The following is an 18,701-nucleotide window of genomic DNA, read 5'->3' on the forward strand; positions in this document are numbered from 1 at the left end:
CAGTTAATTTCCAAATTCAGAAATGCTAGAACAGACTGTGAGAACTCACAGCCAGGTGGGAGAGAACACACACACACATAAGGCTCCTGACTTATGTGTCAAAGGCCCAACACATGCAGAATGCCCTCTGGGCTGCTTTTTACAGTTTTCTCTTTCTCTTCTTATTTCCCCTCCCCTCAGTCAATGGGAAAGAATGCTTTGAAGTTTTACATAACCTGTAATTATTTCTCTTGATAGAAACTACATCTTTTTTGGCAAAAACAGCCGGAGGGAAAAACAGAATGTTGCTGCTTCCCACATTATTTCTTCTAGACTTAAACCTTCCAGCTGCGGAAGGTCTCTTGAGCAAAGGAAAATCCTTAAACAGCTCAGCTTTCCTCCTCACCCAGTTCTTGTGCTTGTCACCCCTTGCCTCCCCACACGCGTCAAATTTCTGATTTATTTTTACAGCATTACAAATGCAATGCATTTCACAAAAAAGATAATCTGTAACATCAGTTTTAATAGATCACAACTATCTTGACAGGGCTTAGTAAGAATTCATATTTTGTCATGATTTTGACTAGTTGTCAAATTCACTCAAATACAGAGTTCTAGGTATGACATCACCTGGAAATAAAAAAAAGAGAAACTTTGGTACTTACTGATTTTTGCATATGAAGAAATTTTTCATTAGGCAGACAGTAAGCATTAGTTACTGCATAGACAGTTTGTATCTATCAGTCCCCTGTTTGTTTTTGAGGGTGTTCCTTTTCCCCTCACACAGGAAGCTTTGTCTGTATTTTGAAACCACCTCAACTCAACTGTATTAGTGTGGTACAAGCACTCAGAGACATTTTACACCCACACAAATACTGTGACACAGGAAGGCCATGTGTTAAGGCTTTTCAATATTAGCAGTAATATTTCTAAGCAAGAAGGAGTAGCAGTACACCTATAAAGCTGTAAAATTAATACAGGTGTGCATGTGTATACCGACATATACACTCCTACCTTGCAAAACAGATTTTCAGCCATTTATCAGCGTGATTGGAACCAGATCACCTCCCCTACGAAGAGAGGCTGAGAAAGCTGGGGCTGTTCAGCCTGGAGAAGGTTGTGTGGAGACTTCATAGCAATCTTCCAGTATCTGCAGGGCACCTCCAAGGAAGATGTACAGGGACTCTTCATCAGGAACTGTAGTGATAGGACAAAGGGGAATGGCTTCAAACTGAAAGACAGTAGGTTTGGATTAGATGTTAGGAAGAAACTCTTTGCTGTGAGGGTGGTGAGGCACTGGAACAGGTTGCTCAGAGAACCTGTTGATGCCCCAACCCTGGAAGTATTCTAGGCCAGGTCAGGCGGGGGCTCTGAGCAACCCAGTCTAGTGGGAGGTGTCCCTGCCCAGGGCATGGGCATTTGAAACTAGATGATCTTTAAGGTCACCTCCAAGCCAAACTGTTCTATGATTCTATGATGTAGCACAGGGGCGGTGGGACTTGTGTGAACACGCTGGGGGATTCTGACCAAAGTTTTTAATCTCGAGAGATCGCGCGCAGGGCTCGGGGCCGACACCTCTACATGCTGACCAGCCCGCAAGTCCTCACTGGATTCAGGAAGCCAGGAAAACGACCCAGATCCCGACTGAAGAGACCGGCGGGCACAGGGACCGCACCGAGCAGCCGTGACAGGCTGCCCGGCCCCGCCCGCCGCTCCCGCCCCGCCGGCTGTGACGGCACCGGGCGCCGGGAAGTGCTTCCGCCTGCGCCTCCGCAGGGGACGCGGTGCGCGGCCCGGGGGTGTCCGCTTGCGAGGGGTCGGGGCAGTGACCGCGCTGAGGGGACGGAGGTGCGTGAGGAGCATCCCCGGTCCCACCGCCCGGCAGCGCTGCGGCTGTGAGGGAGCGGTGTCCCAGCCGAGGGGTTGGTCCGACCCCGGGGGTGCAGCGCTGAGCCGGCTTCGTCAGTTGGACGGTTCTGTCTGGGATAGGGCCGCGTGCGGGGAAAAGGAATGGGATAGCTGTCCTTCAGAAGTTTATTAGGATAGACTCAAGTACTTGATCGTTCCATCATAACCTCCTCTTTCTGCTCGGCCTAGTGGGACTGGTTAAGGCCGGGAGATGTCGACCCCCCCTCTGGCTGGGGCGGGGATGCCGCCGGGCGCTTTCTCGGGGACTCAGTCTCAGGCGGCCAGGGAGGTGAACACGGCTTCCCTCTGCCGCATCGGCCAGGAGACCGTGCAGGACATTGTGTTCCGAACCATGGAGATCTTCCAGTTACTGAGGAACATGCAGGTGAAAATAGCTTTTTATTTTCACGGCCCTTGCTTCCTGTGTTGTTATCACTGACAGCCCGTATATACAGACAGAGGTGCCGGCTTAGGACGTTTAGATAACTCCATCAAACTGTTTTAAAAGGGAGGATTGATTGGAGAAGTGAATACTACTCTTAATGTATTTGTTTACTCCTGTAGATAAAGTGAACATGTAGAATATTCAGAGATGCTGAATTGCTGTTGCCCCCACAATAGATAAACTCTAAATACACTTTGTAACTGTGTTTTCCTTTATGAATAGCAAAGTCTGTTTATATGCCACTTATGTTTCTCTATTTATGTTAACATACAGGGAGTAATTTTAGAGGAATTTTCATTTATCTTTTTTGGTAATATTTCCCACCTAAAACTTCTTTTTTTTCTTATAAAAATGGACATAGTCCTTATTTATGGCTACTTACTGAGAAAACATACAAACATTTGTTGTGTTTTCTCTCTGTGGAAAGTAGAAGATAAATAATAACCCCCATTCTTTCTGTTTTCATGACTCTGGTGTTATTGAATTTTGTGTCCTGGGGTTGAGACACAAACTCTCAAAGTGTAATACTTGGATCATAACAATGTCATACTTAACCATTGTGAAGACACTCACTGAAGAGACTTAGAGGGATTGGCAATGACCAAAGTATAGAATACATGAAGTTGTTTGACAACAGTGATTGAGCACATAAAATCCAGAATTTTACTGGTAAAGAAAATTAAAAAATCAGTGATTTCTGTGGGAATAATGTGATTGTCTGATTTTAAAATGTACAAAACCCCACCTGATTTCTTTTGGTCTGGTTATTTTGTGGGACAGAAGCTTTAATATTTTTAATGTTTTGGTTCCCTTAAGTTACCAAATGGTGTTACTTATCATACTGCAACATATCAAGACAGATTGGGAAAGCTGCAGGAACATCTCCGTCAGTTATCAATACTCTTCAGAAAACTGAGATTAGTCTATGACAAGTGCAATGAAAACTGTGCTGGGCTCGATCCTGTTCCCATAGAAGTAAGTATCTTTATGCATATATACATTACAGCTCGGAATAACCACTCTCTGCATAGCATATCGTCCATTCTCTTCAGTTGCAGGAGACTCATAACAAGTTTTAATGAGACTGGATATTAAGTGGACTGAATTCTGTTTATTAGTTAAAGCTGATTGAAAAACTGCGAAACTTTCAGATTATCATCCTCAATTCTTGCCAACTGGGAGGGATCCAATTTTGAAATTGAATCTCAATTTGAAATTTTCCCTCTGTACTCAGCACTGGTGAGTCCACACCTCGAGTGCTGTGTCCAGTTCTGGGCCCCTCAATTGAGGAAGGACATGGAGGTGCTGGAGCATGTCCAGAGAAGGGCAATAAAGCTGGTGAAGAGTCTGGAGCACAAGTCTGACAAGGAGTGACTGAGGGACCTGGAGTTGTTTAGCTTGGAGAAGGGGAGGCACAGGAGGGACCTTCTCATTCTCTACAACTCCCTGAAAGGAGGTTGTGGCAAAGTAGGGGTCAGCCTCTTCTCCCAGGCAACAAGTGACAGGATAAGAGGAGATGGCCTCAAGCTGTGCCAGGGGAGGCTTAGGTTGACATTAGGGTTATTAAACACTGGAATGGGCTGCCCAAGGAGGTGTTAGAGTCACTGTCTCTGGAGGTGTTTAAGGAAAGACTGAATGTGGCACTTAGTGCCATGGTCTAGTTGACAAGATCTCAGAGGTCTTTTCCAACCTAATTCATTCTTGGATTCTGTAAAATCAAACTTGATTTAAAATTTTAGCCTTTTTCCTCAAGCTTCTTATTTCCTTCATCAATTTGTTTCCCCTAGGAAAATGAAAGGATCAGGGTAGATTTTTTAAAAGAAGTGGAAAAAAAAGTGGGGAACAGCCTGCTTCAAGCTCTCACCTGTCAGCCTGGCTCTCTCACTAATAAACATTATTCTCTTTCTCTGACCATGAATCTGTGCCTCCTTAGTTGCCTCATTCTGCTGCTCCTAACCTGCTGGGGCAGTATGAACCAAAACTAATTGTGCAGTGGTGATGAAACAGTTACAGCATTGGACTTCCTGGAAGGAGGATTTGCTAAAGTTTTTCCTAATAAAACTGCTATTCCTAGTAAAATCAAAACTTTGTTTTCTCCTTCATAAGTTAAGTTGTTTCTAATTCTTAGTAATACTCTTAAACCCTGTTTTGTGTTATGACTCAAGTTACTACTGTGCTAATTATCCAGAACTGTGAAGTTCTTTAAATACTGACCTTTGGATTCAGAGGCAACTTTATGAACAGACTTGTGATTGTCTGTTGAATTTTAGCCATATAAGCATTTTATTTTGTATTTGAATCTCTTCAATGAATAGGAATAAATAAATTAGGTTCATTCATTCATTCTGTACAGTCCAGTCTAGACTACTACTTCTAGACTACTACTTCTGTCAACAGTCACTGCCAAGGGTTTTAGAAAAACCTGACAGCAAGCAAGGGAGTAGGATAACTTTCCCGTTTTAAAGAATAAAACTTTTTCCGTGGTGTGTTGACTTGTGTGCAATAGAGTAGAGTAAGCTTTTTTAATGCAATGTCTGACTGATAACTTAGGCACAGCAAAATTTTGTATCAATAGTTGGAATTCTTTCTTTTTAATCTGCGTAGTCTTTTCTGCTCTGAAGTTAGGAAGTGCCTGCCTGTCTCATGTTTTTACTGGTTAGGGTGAATGACAGTGGCACACCATTCGTCTTGGATCAGTTTTCTTAAATTCTTCTTCCAGCATTTCAATAATAGTCTCAATCATATTATTTTGTGGCTGACATTCTAACCATACCTTTGAAGAATATTTACAAAGCTCTTTTTTTTTACACAGTCAAGAGAAGTCGGTACCTACTAATATTCCTTAGTCTGTTATTATTGATATAAATGTTTTCACATTTTTTGTTAATATGTACTACCAATATAATAAGTATGACTAAATTTCTGTTAACCAATGTAGCAAGGCATGAAATAATTGTGAAGCAGATCTAGCTTAAATTTCCTGCTTTTGTGTGTTAGGTGTAATTTGGCTTTTCTTAGTGGGTTTGGTTTTTTTCTAATACCTTTTCTAAAAGACGGGAGGTTTTCAAAGGAAGTGTTCTAGTTTGAGTGCTACTTTATTTTTCCATCAGAGAGAGGAGTTTCTTCCAAGAGTATTTAGGAGCCACTCTACTTCTTTTTTATGGTCTGCAAATGTAGTAAGTGGTTAACCTTTACTACGTTTTCATGACAAAGTTTAGTGTGGTAGTTTTTGTTCATTTTCATAAGCTTAATAAGAATGGACTATGGAAATTTTTACATAGAAGGAAATTAAATTTTCAGTGGGTTAAATCAAAGTAAGTTTTGTATCAAAATGCTGAAGGAGGATGCTGAATGCTTTGAACTATTACACTCCAGCCTAAGTAACGAGTTAATATGCACTTGGTGAGCAACTTGCTCCCAGGCTTTTGAACTAATGTCTTCTTGCTAATTTTCATCAATACTAGTCTTTCATTTGTCTGTAGTGTGTATGGGAATGTGGATGTAATTTTGCTTGGTTCAGGACGAAAAAACAATGTTGCACTGTGGACACTGTGGATGTATGCTATGTATAAAATGCTACAGCTTATTATTTTTTTATTAGTTGTTAGTAGCTTGGAAGTGTTCTGACACAGAAGCATGTATTTGTTTTGTACCTGCTATATTTACTGATTCTTTTTAATTTATTTTCTTTTTAGGAAGGAAGCATACAGTAGTATTCATTTAGGGATACTTCATCAAAGATTTTTGGCTTTGTACAGAAATGATAGTACAATATGGTCTTTTCCAGCCTAAACAAAACTATGATTCTGTGTGTCGGAGAAGATCACAGTGGGAAATACTTAGGGAAAAACTCCCTTTAGGTAACTACAGGCCTGGTCTTAAGAACAGCCAAACAGAGGTTCACTAAAACAGCAAGTCATAGCTGGAGTATTAACTAAGTAGCTATGTAAAACCAGTCATAATTATGGTTAGTATAGAATCATAGAATATAGAATCATAGAATCATAGAATCAATGACCCATCAGGATCATTGAGTCCAACTCCTGGCCCTGCCCAGGACACCCCAAGAATCACACCATGTACCTGAGAGCATTGTCCAAATGTTTCTTGAACTCAGGCAGGCTTGTGACCTCTTCCCTGGAGAGCCTGTTTGGTGCCCAACCATCCTCTGGGTGAAAAACATTCTCCTGATATCCAACCTAAACTTCCCCTGACTCAGCTTCATGCTGTTTCCTCGAGTCCTGTTGCTGTTCATGAGAGTGAAGAGATCAGTACCTGCCCCTCTGCTAAAATACCTTATAATAAACAAGCTCTTGTTTGTGGTGTTTCATAGTGCGGAATGGTAAAATGTAAAATCACAATCTGCATAGTTCAAGAATACAAGATTTATCCATGATACACATCTTGAAATGCAAAGTGTGGGTTTTGCCTGCAGTTGTGAAATTGCTTGGATCTAAGCATGGTAACAGGTGGGATTGTGTCCTTTTGAAGCGCATCATTTTCCTGGAGAACAAACTGAGGTCATTCCAAGGCCTTTGGGTTTGAGGTGACGAGCTTGTGTCAACTTTCGTTTGAGCGGTTTGAGCTTGTGGAGAAAATGGTAGTACCTTATGTATCTCCTGCATTTCATTTCTTTTTTTTTAATTTCTTCTTTTAATTTTTCTTTTTTTTTTAAATAAAGCTAATATTTCTTGTTTTCACAGCAACTTATTCCGTATGTTGAAGAAGATGGCTCTAAGCATGATGATCGTGGTGCTGCAAGTCAGCTTCGTTTTGCTAGTGAAGAGAGAAGGGAAATTATGGAAGTAAATAAGGTAAGAAAGTTAAATTAATTTGCATAAAATAGGAAATGGCACTGTGATGTCACAAAGCTTAAATTTCTAGATTGCTTTACTAAATGCAGAATGTCTGATGACTACCATCAAACCTGGGGATAGTTACTTCTTGCACTTAACTATTTCAGAATTACCTTTCAGGAAACAAATTTGAGAGGAGTTTTTTGTTTTATTTTTTGTTGTTTGGTTGGTTGGGTTTGGTTTGCTTTGGTTTTTTGTTTGTTTTGGGTTTCTTTGGGTTTTTTTTTTAACTCTGGCTGTAGAGTTTGAGTTCCCTGACAGTTTTTACTTGTACCTCTTTTAAAACCGACATATATTCTTTTGAATACAGTGTATTATGTTTATGCTTAGCCCACTAGATATCAGCACTATAGACTGAGGTAAGGTGCCTGTTGAATTTATTTCTCTTCAAAACTTACCTCAAGTTTAAAAAAAAAAGGATATTGACCACCAGATGTGTAAATATTGTTACAATTATATGAGTTGGTGAAGGCTTTTGTGTTTTGACAATTTGAGGAAGATCGTTCCTTTGTTAAGAGGAACATCTATTGAACCTTAACACATTCAAAAAAAATGTGCTATGAATTATAAAGATGCTGTTAAATTTTCAGTTTGAGTGGTAGTCTGCAGTTAGGGACAATTATTACAGATGGATTCAAATCTAAAAATAAATAATGCTAGAGTAACTGCAAATATAATATTGAGATTAAAATATGAAGTTTTGCCAGACCACAGTTTTGAACATTGTTTCTTCAATCTGTAAAGTACAAAGATAGGATTAATTAAATATTTCTATGGCTGTAATATCTGTAAATACTTAGTAAAAAGGAAGTATAATCTACAAAAATAACTGAACAAAGGAAATAAATAGATGAAATGTTTAATTTAGAGAATAATTGGTGGATTTTTAACTTTTAAAATATTTCCAGTATTTTAATTTGTCTTCAACACTCAGAGATGTATTGAATTTTTCATAACCCGTTTATGTAGAAAAATAGGGACTACTTGAATTTAGAGAAAAGCAGTTGTCAGCTTCCCTGTTGTAATCGTTCTCCTAAGTGCTGATATAGCACAGTTTTATATATTATATTGTATGCAGTGTTGTACTCTGAATTTATGCACATTTATTTGCAATCTTTAGGTGTTAATAAGTTTAACTGTCCATATTTGCTGTGGTTTTAATAGTTCTGTGATGTGGGTTTGCCCTTGTTGTTGTACTTGCATCCTAATGTGTTTTTAAACCTCCTTGGTGTGATCTTGTGAAAAGAATTTCATAAATTTTTATGATGAGTTCTGAACCTTAAGAAGGTTGATGGTGTTACAGGACCACTGGTCGCAAACTGGTGATTAAGAATGCATTAAAACCTTCACTTAAATCTGGTCTGAAATCCTGTATTTACACCTAAATGCCAGACCTAGTTTTCCAGATTTTCCATAGTAAATCTTCACAAGATAGTTGAACTTTCTCTAATCTTCCTGTGGACAAATACTTACTAACTACTGCAAAAGAAAGTTAAACTTCTTGTTTTTTGGAAGTGCACTGATTTTTTTCTTTTGTCTCCCTCCAGCTGTATTAGCACATCCAGTACCACTTTCAAAGCTCGAATTTTAGTACTTTTCAGAATAGGAAATGCTTTGGGTTTTATGACTAGAAATAAATAGGTTCTTCTTTTTGCAAAGAAAAATCACTAGAATCATTATTAATTGATCTAATTTCTGACACTGGCTGCTGGGCTTAACTAGCCCTCTCTGGTTCTTAGCTGGCATTCCTGATAGCTTTTCAGTTCCCCTATGGTATGTAACATCCAACTCAATTGGATTAATTTATTTTAGAAAAATTTCATGATGCAAAATGTTGATGAAGATGCTGTGATAGGGAAACCAACATTACAGATGAGGAAACTTTTTATATTCTTGACCCACTGTCATCATTCAGCTGTTGTCCTGTTCTCACCTAATCCTTTCTGCTGTGATAGGCAGCATTTTTTCAATCTTGGCTGTCATTGGTACCAAAAAAAGCATTGTTGCAATTTCCCAATATTTTGACACTATTGAGATATTTGAGTTCTTAGACCTGCCATGGGTTGCTTAATTTTACCCTTCTTCCTGTGATAACCCAGCCAGTCTGATTTCTTTAGTGGCTCTGGATGTATGTGAAAGGCACTACTTGCCCCTCAGTTTAGAGCTTAGACACAGCTAGGAGTAGCTCATACAAATCTTGTGGATCATATAATCTCACACAAAAATGTCCCTCATTCCATGAACCACTGACCTGAAACATGGCAGCTCTGCTTTGCTGCTGCAGTTGTCTGGGCAGGGCATCCTCAGTGGAGGAGAAGAGGAGCATCAGGTACTTCCTGTACTCACCCTCTCATTCATGGGGCAGGAGAATCTGTTGATGTGATCCTAAATACTGCAGGAGCTTTTGGTATTGGTTTACTGTGTAGTGACATTTTTCTGCTGTGTTAGGCTTATATTTTTAGGTCAGAAAGTTTAATGCGCTCACCTTGGCTGTGGAAGTGCTTGTCTGTTAATTTAAAATATAGATCAGTTTACAAGGTAATGAATTTCTGTCCTAGCAATTCAGTAGTAATTAGCAAATGTAGGTTAAAACCCATTAAGCTTAATACCAGAAGGGAGTTTTGCCAGCACGAAGAAACATATACCGTTATTACAAAACAAACAAACCAACCATTTCTTGAGCACTGAGCTACTTCTACCTTTTGTACTAAACAATTCTCTGTTGCAGTTCCCGAAAATGTAGCTTATTCTTTTTTAACCGTATTTGCTTTCTGGGCTTGTAAATCGTTGGGGTGGTTGACTCTCTTTTGGAATAAATAATTCACTGTTCCAGAGTCGATTAAGCATTTGCACTGGTTTACTAGTACAAGTCTTGACCCAGTTTTCATTGAAATTAATCTATTTGCAACAAGTGGAAACTGTTAACAAGATTTCCTCACTTGTCTTCATATTTTTCAAGTGTTTAATGTTCAGTCTACAGATTTTTTACCTTCTAAGTATAGCATTGTCAGTATTATTTTCACCTAAGGCTCACCTTAGGTCTGTAGTCTTGTAGTACATTTGACAGGACTTAGAAAATAGCAAATCAGAAACTGAGAATGCTTTAGTCTGTGTGGAGCAAGTACAGCTTAGGTTTCTTAAGTGCTGTAGATCTGGTTTCAAATGAAGCACTTAAGAAAACTATGACGTAATTAGTAGTCTCAGTACATTTGGATGAAAATGAAATGATGTGAAATAGCATTAGGACATTCCAGGTGCCCTTTAGAAAACAGTCGTGTCTGATATTCTTAATTAACATTTGCTAAGTGTTTAACAGTGATCTTGCTAAGAGAGGAAAAGACAATCTATATGACAGACTTTTAAGTTAAGCTGTTATGAGTTTAGCTCTGGGCTTTTTTTTGATAACATAAACATTGTGCACTGCAGTTGATGTTGTTTAGGGAAGTGTCCTTAAAATGACATCAATTTGCAATTAGTCTTTCTCTTCGGAAAACTTTACTTTTGAACTATGCTGAAAAACTAAATTCCATTTAAACTACCTTTCACACTATTTGCATGTACTTTTGTTTTATATGTGTAGAGTACTTTTTCACCCAAAATACGAACGTGCACCAAGGAATACTTTGGCAAGAGGCGAAGAATTCTTTGTTTGGACACCTTCTCAGTAGATTAAGCTGCACTGGAGACAGTTCCATCATGTTTTGAGTACCCAAACTGGCTCTCTGCAGTGGTAGAATCAGAGGAATTTAGACTCGGTGGGAGGTCTGGAGGTTATCTTCTTCAGCCTCCAGCTCAAAGCAGGGTCAACCAGCAAAGTTAGATCCTGTTGCTCCAACTCATATCCAGTAGCATTTCAAATATCTGTAAGGATGGAAATTCTGCCTTTTCTGGTCCCTTCTTAAGGGTTGACTTTCACTGTGAAATTTTTCCTAATGTTACATTGGAATTTTTTCATAACTCATGTATCCACTTTCCCTCATCCTTTTACTGTGTACATTCAAGAAAAGTCCAACTTTGTCTTTTCTATGATCTTCAGTATGTAGCTGAAGACAGTGATCATACCTTTTGGCCTTCTCTTCTTGAGACGGAACAAATACAGCTTTAATCATCTTGATGGCCTTCCACTAGGCATTATTCAGTATGTTAGTGCTTTATATTGACCCCCAAATTGGACAGTTGTTCTGCAGAACCAAATAGAGGGGAATAATAATTTCACTTGACCTGATGGGTGCACTCTCTCTAATATAGCACAGCATGCAGTTAGTCTTCATTGTTGCAAAAAGATCTGCAGCTGACTCATGTTCAACTTGTCAAAAAGTATCAAAATTACCCCAGATCCTTTTCTGCAAATGTGATTTCTATTCAGTCAGCTCTCTGCCTGTGCTGTTGTGTGAGTTTATTGTGTGTGCAGATGTAAGATTTTGCTTTAATTGAAGTTCCCAAGGTAGGTCCCTCTGAACCAGATATCCTACCACTGAGTATATTTATCACGTTCCCCTACTTGGCATTGTCCACAAATTTGATACAGTGATTAGGTCAGTAAGTGTGGATTAATCATTAATGAGGATATTAAGAATACTCACCTTAGTATCAATCCTGAGAAACTTCAAGAGTGACCAGCTACCATTTGGTCTTAATACTGATGATCCCAGCATTTAGAATTCCATAGCCCTGACAGATTTCCATCAATCTTGTAATCCACCTATCCAAACCACACCTCTCCAATTTGGCTACAAGACTATGAGAGATTGTGTCAAAAGCCTGACTAATATGAAAGTAAAGAAAAGCCCCTGCTCTACCCTTGCCACACAGCCAGTCACTACTCAGTAGAAGGACGTCATGTTTTTCAGGCACAGCACATCTTTGGTAAATCCAGGGTGACTGTTTCCAGTCACCATGACTTTATCATTCATATGTCTGGACATGACTTCCAGAAGGGTTTGCTGCATAGTCTTTCTGGAGTCAGGGGTTAGGCTAACCAGCCTGTAGTTTTCTGGATATCACTCCTTGACTTTCTTGCAGATGACTAAAGATGTTTCCTTCTTCATCAGGAGCCTCCTCCCCTCTCCAGTAGAAGATTGCATACAGTGGTCTTATAATATCATCAGACAGCTCCCACAGCACTCAGATACATTTTATGCCAGATGATGATATACTTCCTTTTCAGTTTTGTCTAAAGTGTTGCATACAAAGTTTTTCACATTACATCCTATATCAAAATAATATCATGGTAACAACGTTGAAAAAAATTAGGAAAAAGTGAGCTTAAAACTGTCTTAACAATCCCAGTTGTCACCTTTTGTCCTCATATAGGTGCATATTGTACAACCTTTATTGCATTATCACATTTGGTTCCTCTTCCCCTCTGCCCACTTTTCTGGAAGAGTTCTTGAGTTATTCTGCTTTTGTTGCAGATGAGGCAGTGTTTAGATTGAATCAGTATCGTAGTAAATAAGATTATAAAAATCCTGGTTTGTGTATTGGGTAACTGGTATGAGGGTATTGAATAAGCAGGGAATTTGGGAATGAGAAGCAAGGATTTATTGTGAGCAGTGAGTAACTAACTGAAGGCAGCTCCTGAAAACTGGATTTTTTTTTCTCTGCCACAAAACATCAGTGGCAGTTGTTCATCCTTCTCCTTGTGGTTCATGGTAGCTTTGAATATGTGGGAAGCTGTTTAAATATGAAATTTAGTTATGAACTTGAACCTGAAGTGTCTCTGGACAAAATTAGTAGGCACTCCAGTTTTATCTCTGGTGTTCATGTCACTTAGTTGTCCATCTGTAACTGAGGATCATACATCTATGTGATTTTCATGTTAAGAAGGGGGATGTAACACTGAGGACTGTGGTGGAGAAGCACCTTGGGGAATGGGTAATTCCATTACAAGCTACATAGTCTAGATGGTACTCAGTAAATAAGACCTCAGACCTCATTGTTGAATGATAAATAATTGGTATGGAGCAAACATCGATCTACTTGAATGAACGTGCTTCTTCCTCCCTGACAGTGCATACGTGCAATCCCGTCTGGGTCAATAGGTGAAAAGTACTGAGCATGCAGTGGAGCACAGGCTGTCAGTGGTGCCTTTGCATGTTTCAGGAACACAGAGTTACACATGCAGAAGGAGCAGTTTTCCCTTCAGCTATCAGGTGAGGAGCAAGGCAGAAAACCCAGTCTTATTTCTGGTAGGGGTAGAACAGTTATGTCTGTGCGTGACATCAGGAAAAGCTGTGTTAATGTTTAATTGCACAGCAGTTACTGTATTAGTGATTAATATTTTTATCCCTTTGGAAAAAAATTATACATAGATTGATATTATGATGAAAAGTGGGCCTTGGTATCAGTTGAGCAGACGTAAGTTAGAATATCATCTGGCAGCTTTAAGAGCGTTTGAGCAAAGTGTTGAGGACATTTTTTGTATCATATTTTTTTCCAGCTATATGCATATAATATTGTCATTCTTTTGACTATAAAACCAAAAGAAAAAAGAAAGGAGAAGGTTTTTCGACCTTACTTCAGAGATTTCAATATAAAGGACTCATTTTAAAAAGAGACAGTATAAATTTCACTTTCCTATCACAAACATTGTGTTTCTGTAGAAATTTCTTGGCTTTGACTTAAATGGAAACGTGGAGGCCACTGTCACCTTCATAAGGCTTTCAACAATCACTTCCTACAGCAGTTTAATGGTCAGAAGGAGTAACGTGAGTTTTATGTCCAGCTCTGGGGTCTGCAGCACAGGAAGGATAGGGACCAGGTTGGAGCAGGTCCAGAGGAGAGCCACAAAAATGATCAGAGGGATGGAGCACCTCACCCATGAGGAAAGGCAGAGAGAGTTGGGGCTGTTCAGTCTGGAGAAGACTCCACAGAGATATTGTAGCAGCCTTTCAGTACCTAAAGGGGCCTGAAAGGCTTCCCAAGAAAGGTGGGAACACTTTTTAGCAGGGCCTGTTGCAATAGGACAAGGGTAATGGCTTTAGACTAACAGAAAGTCAACTTAGATTAGATATAAGGATTTTTTATGCTGAGGGTGATGAAACACTTGTCCAGAGAGGAGGTAGATGCCCCATCCCTAAAAACATTCACAGTCAGGCTGGATTGGTCTCTGAGTAACCTGGTCTAGTTGAAGATGCTCACTGGGGGGTTGGACTAGATGACCATTAAACATCACTTCTAACCCAAACTGTTCCATGATTCTATACTAATGGAAAAGAACATGATGCCCGTTCTCTGTAGTAGAGTCATAATCAACAAAGTAAGTATAATTTTTTAATTCTGCCAAGATTTATGCAAATAAAGGTACTACTGTTACTAATATTTAATGTTTTATTACACTGAGATGTCCTTCTGGCCTATACAGTTGTAGATCTTCAACAGAGCAGGTGAAAACTATAACTGTCACAGCATTCAGAGGTATGGTTTTTTATATAAGATTTTCAAGGTGGAAAGCCCTCTTTGTTTATTTTTTTCTTAAGCAGAAGAAGAGCCTGTACAATATAGGCAAATACTGTTGATGTTTTTACAGGCACCAGTTGGAATATGATCTTACTTGTCCACAGTGTTTACACTATTTTCTTTGCCTGAAGAAGGGACTTCTAACAAATAGCTTGAGTGCAGCATAATGACTCATGTTTTGGTTTTAAAATTTGAAGGATAGATGAGCTTAAAATAAGGAGAGAGATGGGAACAGTGTTGAAGGAAAGTTCTGATGCATCTCTGATGCAGTAAGCTGTGAATTGGTCTAGACAGCACTGATTTCAAATGAAATGAAAGTGAACCAAAAATTAGTTTTAGTAGAAATTTCATTTCAGTTGAAGTTGAAATTACTGTGTCCTACCGAACCCAAATCTGTATGAAACGTGACAAGTTATGGCAGATTTTCTTTTCCTTGAAAGACAACTATTTTCTGCATGTATGTTACAGTTCTCCCACATAATTTCATTTATGTGGGTTTTGTGCTTCAGTACCTGTTTTTGTGACTGACTTGCCTGACCTATGCCTACTGAGGTATTGTTGGATACTGGAAGGTGCAGTCCTTGCCAACTCCACCCTGCTGGCCATAGTGCTTGCAGGGTCAATCAAAATGGGTAGTTAATCACATCGAATATTAGTATCACCAAAGAAGACCTCTTAGGATTGGTTTACAGTCACATCCCTTTCCTGCCAGAAAGGGACTAACAGAAACCTACCTGTCAAATGTAACTTGAATTTAGGTCTCTTAAACTCATTATAAACTTCCAGTCAGATCCCTTTTCTGACAGAAAGGGACTAACAAAAACCTGCCTGTCAGATGTAACTTGAACTTAGGTCTCTTAGATCATTATAAACTGCCTCATATAAGATAGTTTCCCTGTGCTATCTTAAAACAGATAAAGTCAGAAGCTGTAGCATATATGTGGGATGAAGTACTTTTTCTTGTTTCGTACAACTGTTAATCCTGAGAAGCAGTCCAGAGTTCAACTAAGTCATTTCAATAGAAGGAGGAAAGAGTGGGAGACAACTTGCAAGCAATCTGTTCAAACAAAAATTTGTCATTACTGCAGAAGCTGCTTACAGAACTTGCCCATTTCCCAAGAAGGCCATTTCACCTATCTTTCCAAGGTTAGACCTGGGTTGAGGTGTTCTTACTGGCTCAGCAAAATCTTAAACAGAGGCCAGCACTTCCAGTGGTGTAGAACATATTAATTATGTATTACTTTGTGGTGTGAGCCACTGCCTGTCAAAGATCAGTAACAAAGATCACTCTATGCATTTCAATTAGGAGACCATGCTCTCTGAAGTGGATATTTTCTCCTCTCATTATACTTTCACCAGCCTAGCAATCCAGGGATAGTGCTTCATCTTGGATGTTTTTTTCTGTCTCTAGAAAAAGTAGAAGAGCCAAAAAAATAGGTCTTCACTGAAGACAAGGATCTAAAATTATCTTCAGATAAATAAAGAAACAATTTTGTACTTCCTGTCTTTACAGATGCTTTGAAAACAAATGAAATCCAGTTTGAAGGTTCCCTTGTCTAATATCAAATAAAGATCAAGCAATTTACAGTGTCATAATGCTTGCACAGGAAAGGAAAACAATCTTACAGAATAAGTCTTTTGGGCAAAACTTGCATAAAGTTCATGTGAGCTTACCTAAGTAACAGTATTTAACAATACAATTAGACATGGATGAAGAGAGAACACGGTCTGCTTATCTGACTTGAATAACCAACTGACTGTTCACCCTTCATTCCTATTGATGAAGGTTTTGAAAAATCTTGAAATGACATGGCCTCAGTATCAGCCTGCATTAAACTAGTAGTTTTGATGTAATGTTCGCTGATTTCTTTAAGATTGAATGTTGAGGATGGCAAATAGAAACATGTTTAAAAATGCCACAGGTATGAACATGCTTGTTTATCTCATCTCGCTTGTGCTTTCTCAAGCATCAAGACCTTTGTAGGAAGACACTTGCAGTTCTGTCATTTGGGTGCTGTGGTAACTACATGATTCTTAGTTTTCTCTCTCGTCTTTAGGAGTTGGATCTCTGCTATATATTATGAAGTCTTGGATCAGCAAATGGAGATGAAAGAAGCATTAGATAAATGCCCATAGTTATTTTTAAAACACTTTTTAGTCTGTCAAATGCTTGATTAGAAATTCAGTGTTATTGCACATGAACTGTCCTACCTCTGTTTTCACATCCTGCCTAGGAGTCTGGAACTGCATGTTGTCTCTTCTTCCAGGAAATGTGTCCCCCAAAGTCTGTGTTCAGTAATATTTCCCTTACTATGTTCCCCATATAAGCCTAATTACTATATTACTTCAGACTGTTTTTACAGGCCTGAAATTAATGGGCTTCCTTTTTTACTCTGGACTTCTTTCCCAACTGACCATCTGGGCATCTTAAAATATTGTTGTGTTGTCTGCATCAAAATGTTTTCAGGACATTGCTTCTTTTGTTGCTTCATTTTATCACTGTTCCAGTTGCTTTGGTTGTATTACTGATCTGAGTCGCCCTTTTAATGTATTGCCATTTGTGTAGTGTCAATAACAAAGTTATGTCAAACCTGAAACATTTTGTTTTCTTTTGATGGTAGCAAGTCTTTCCTGTTCTTTCACTTTACTTGGAACTCCAGACTTCCCTAATGAATAAGTAGTTTGATCTCTGATGTGAGAAGGCTGACATCTTGTCAAATCAGAATTAAATGAAGGACATGCTATGTATTGTTAACAACAACCTAACTTAGTTCTCAACAGCTTTGATTTGAGCAGGAGAATGAATAAATGAGATAATAAATACGGGTATTATTGTGAAACATGAAAGGTTAAGGAAATTGTGTGATGTCTTAATGCCCAGATCTTTCTTCTGTAAAGACATAATTTTTAAGTTTTGGTTATGCAACCAAATAAAAGCAAGTTTGCTGTTCTTCTTTTCCTTCACATGCTTCTGCAGTTTGCAAAAACAAATACATAAATTTAAAGAATTCAGCATGCTTGGGAGAACCTTTTTCAAGACAGGACTCTAAGCACATCACAGTTGACCTACATAGGCAGAAGGGCTGCAAAAGCTTGATTTGCTTCACCTATACCTTGTGCTTTGTTCAAACTTCTACTGTTAATCCCTCATTTTTCTGCAAACCCAAGTTACAAAACATATATTCACATAAATTTACCTGTTCCCTGAGTTGTTTCTTCCTACTTACGATGCTCTCCTTTGGACTTTGAAAAGTGGGGAATGATCTCCACAAACCACCAGCTTTTGAAGGTGTCAGGTGTTCTGATAAAAAGAATGCTGTGAAGAGAACAGCATTGACCCTGTAGCCGTAGTCCTTAACTTTTGAGGCTTTCTTATATTTTTAGGATGTGATTTTAAGGGGATGTATTATCCCACTAATAGTGCTCACAGACAACTGAGGAAAAGGTTCATATAGCATTTCATAACACTGTAACTTTTGTTGAATTTTTGAGTGTGTTAATTGAACTGATCACAAAAAAACCTGATAATGAACTCTTTCCACAGAAACTGAAACAGAAGAATCAGCAGCTGAAGCAGATCATGGATCAGTTACGGAATCTTATTTGGGACATAAATGCCATGTTGGCAATGAGGAATTGAACAAGGAAAATCAAACTTTGTATTTGAAGAAGATACAAATCTCATTGGATATGCTTAACTTCCTTGTAAGAAGAAACATATTTTCCTACAATCATATTGCAGTAATGTTTGAAAAGTCTTCAAGATTAAAATGTTGGGTTTTTTCTAATAACTTAAATGGTGTTGGGTTTGTTTTTATAGAAGATTCATCCTACAGGTTTTACCTGAGTGTTTCCCTTAGGCTGTACAGCATCAGTAACCTACAGTAATAATTTGGATTGCTATGCAAATGAGGAGGTTTATAAATGAAATGTTTCTGGATTTTCTCTATAATACAATTAACAGTTTTAAAAATCTGTTTGTATACATCAAACAGCCTCTACAGATAGGAAGGGTTGCAAGACAGGAAAGTTGGTCCAGAAAGCTACGGGGCCAA

At 38.7% G+C, this 18,701-nt stretch overlaps 1 protein-coding gene across 1 annotated transcript; it reads left to right on the top strand.

Annotated features, from left to right (window-relative positions):
- The first annotated feature begins 1,734 nt into the window (after window positions 1–1,734).
- MED30 (mediator complex subunit 30) lies at window positions 1,735–18,437 on the top strand. The gene is made up of 4 exons (XM_051778520.1): window positions 1,735–2,272; window positions 3,149–3,307; window positions 7,036–7,146; window positions 18,191–18,437. The coding sequence occupies exons 1-4, from the start codon at window positions 2,099–2,101 to the stop codon at window positions 18,284–18,286; spliced, it is 540 nt and encodes a 179-aa protein (XP_051634480.1). The 5' UTR covers window positions 1,735–2,098; the 3' UTR covers window positions 18,287–18,437.
- The last annotated feature ends 264 nt before the right edge of the window (window positions 18,438–18,701 follow it).

The sequence above is a fragment of the Manacus candei genome, unplaced genomic scaffold, assembly GCF_025592945.1.
Source record: "Manacus candei isolate 608988 ecotype Guabito, Panama unplaced genomic scaffold, ASM2559294v1 h1tg000013l, whole genome shotgun sequence".
In the NCBI taxonomy this organism is placed as follows: Eukaryota; Metazoa; Chordata; class Aves; order Passeriformes; family Pipridae; genus Manacus; species Manacus candei.

Coding starts and splice junctions, on each gene's coding strand:
- MED30 (XM_051778520.1), top strand. CDS start 2,099: ATGTCGACCCCCCCTCTGGCTGGGGCGGGGATGCCGCCGGGCGCTTTC. Junction 2,273..3,148: donor AGTTACTGAGGAACATGCAG/GTGAAAATAGCT, acceptor GGTTCCCTTAAG/TTACCAAATGGTGTTACTTA. Junction 7,147..18,190: donor AAATTATGGAAGTAAATAAG/GTAAGAAAGTTA, acceptor CTCTTTCCACAG/AAACTGAAACAGAAGAATCA.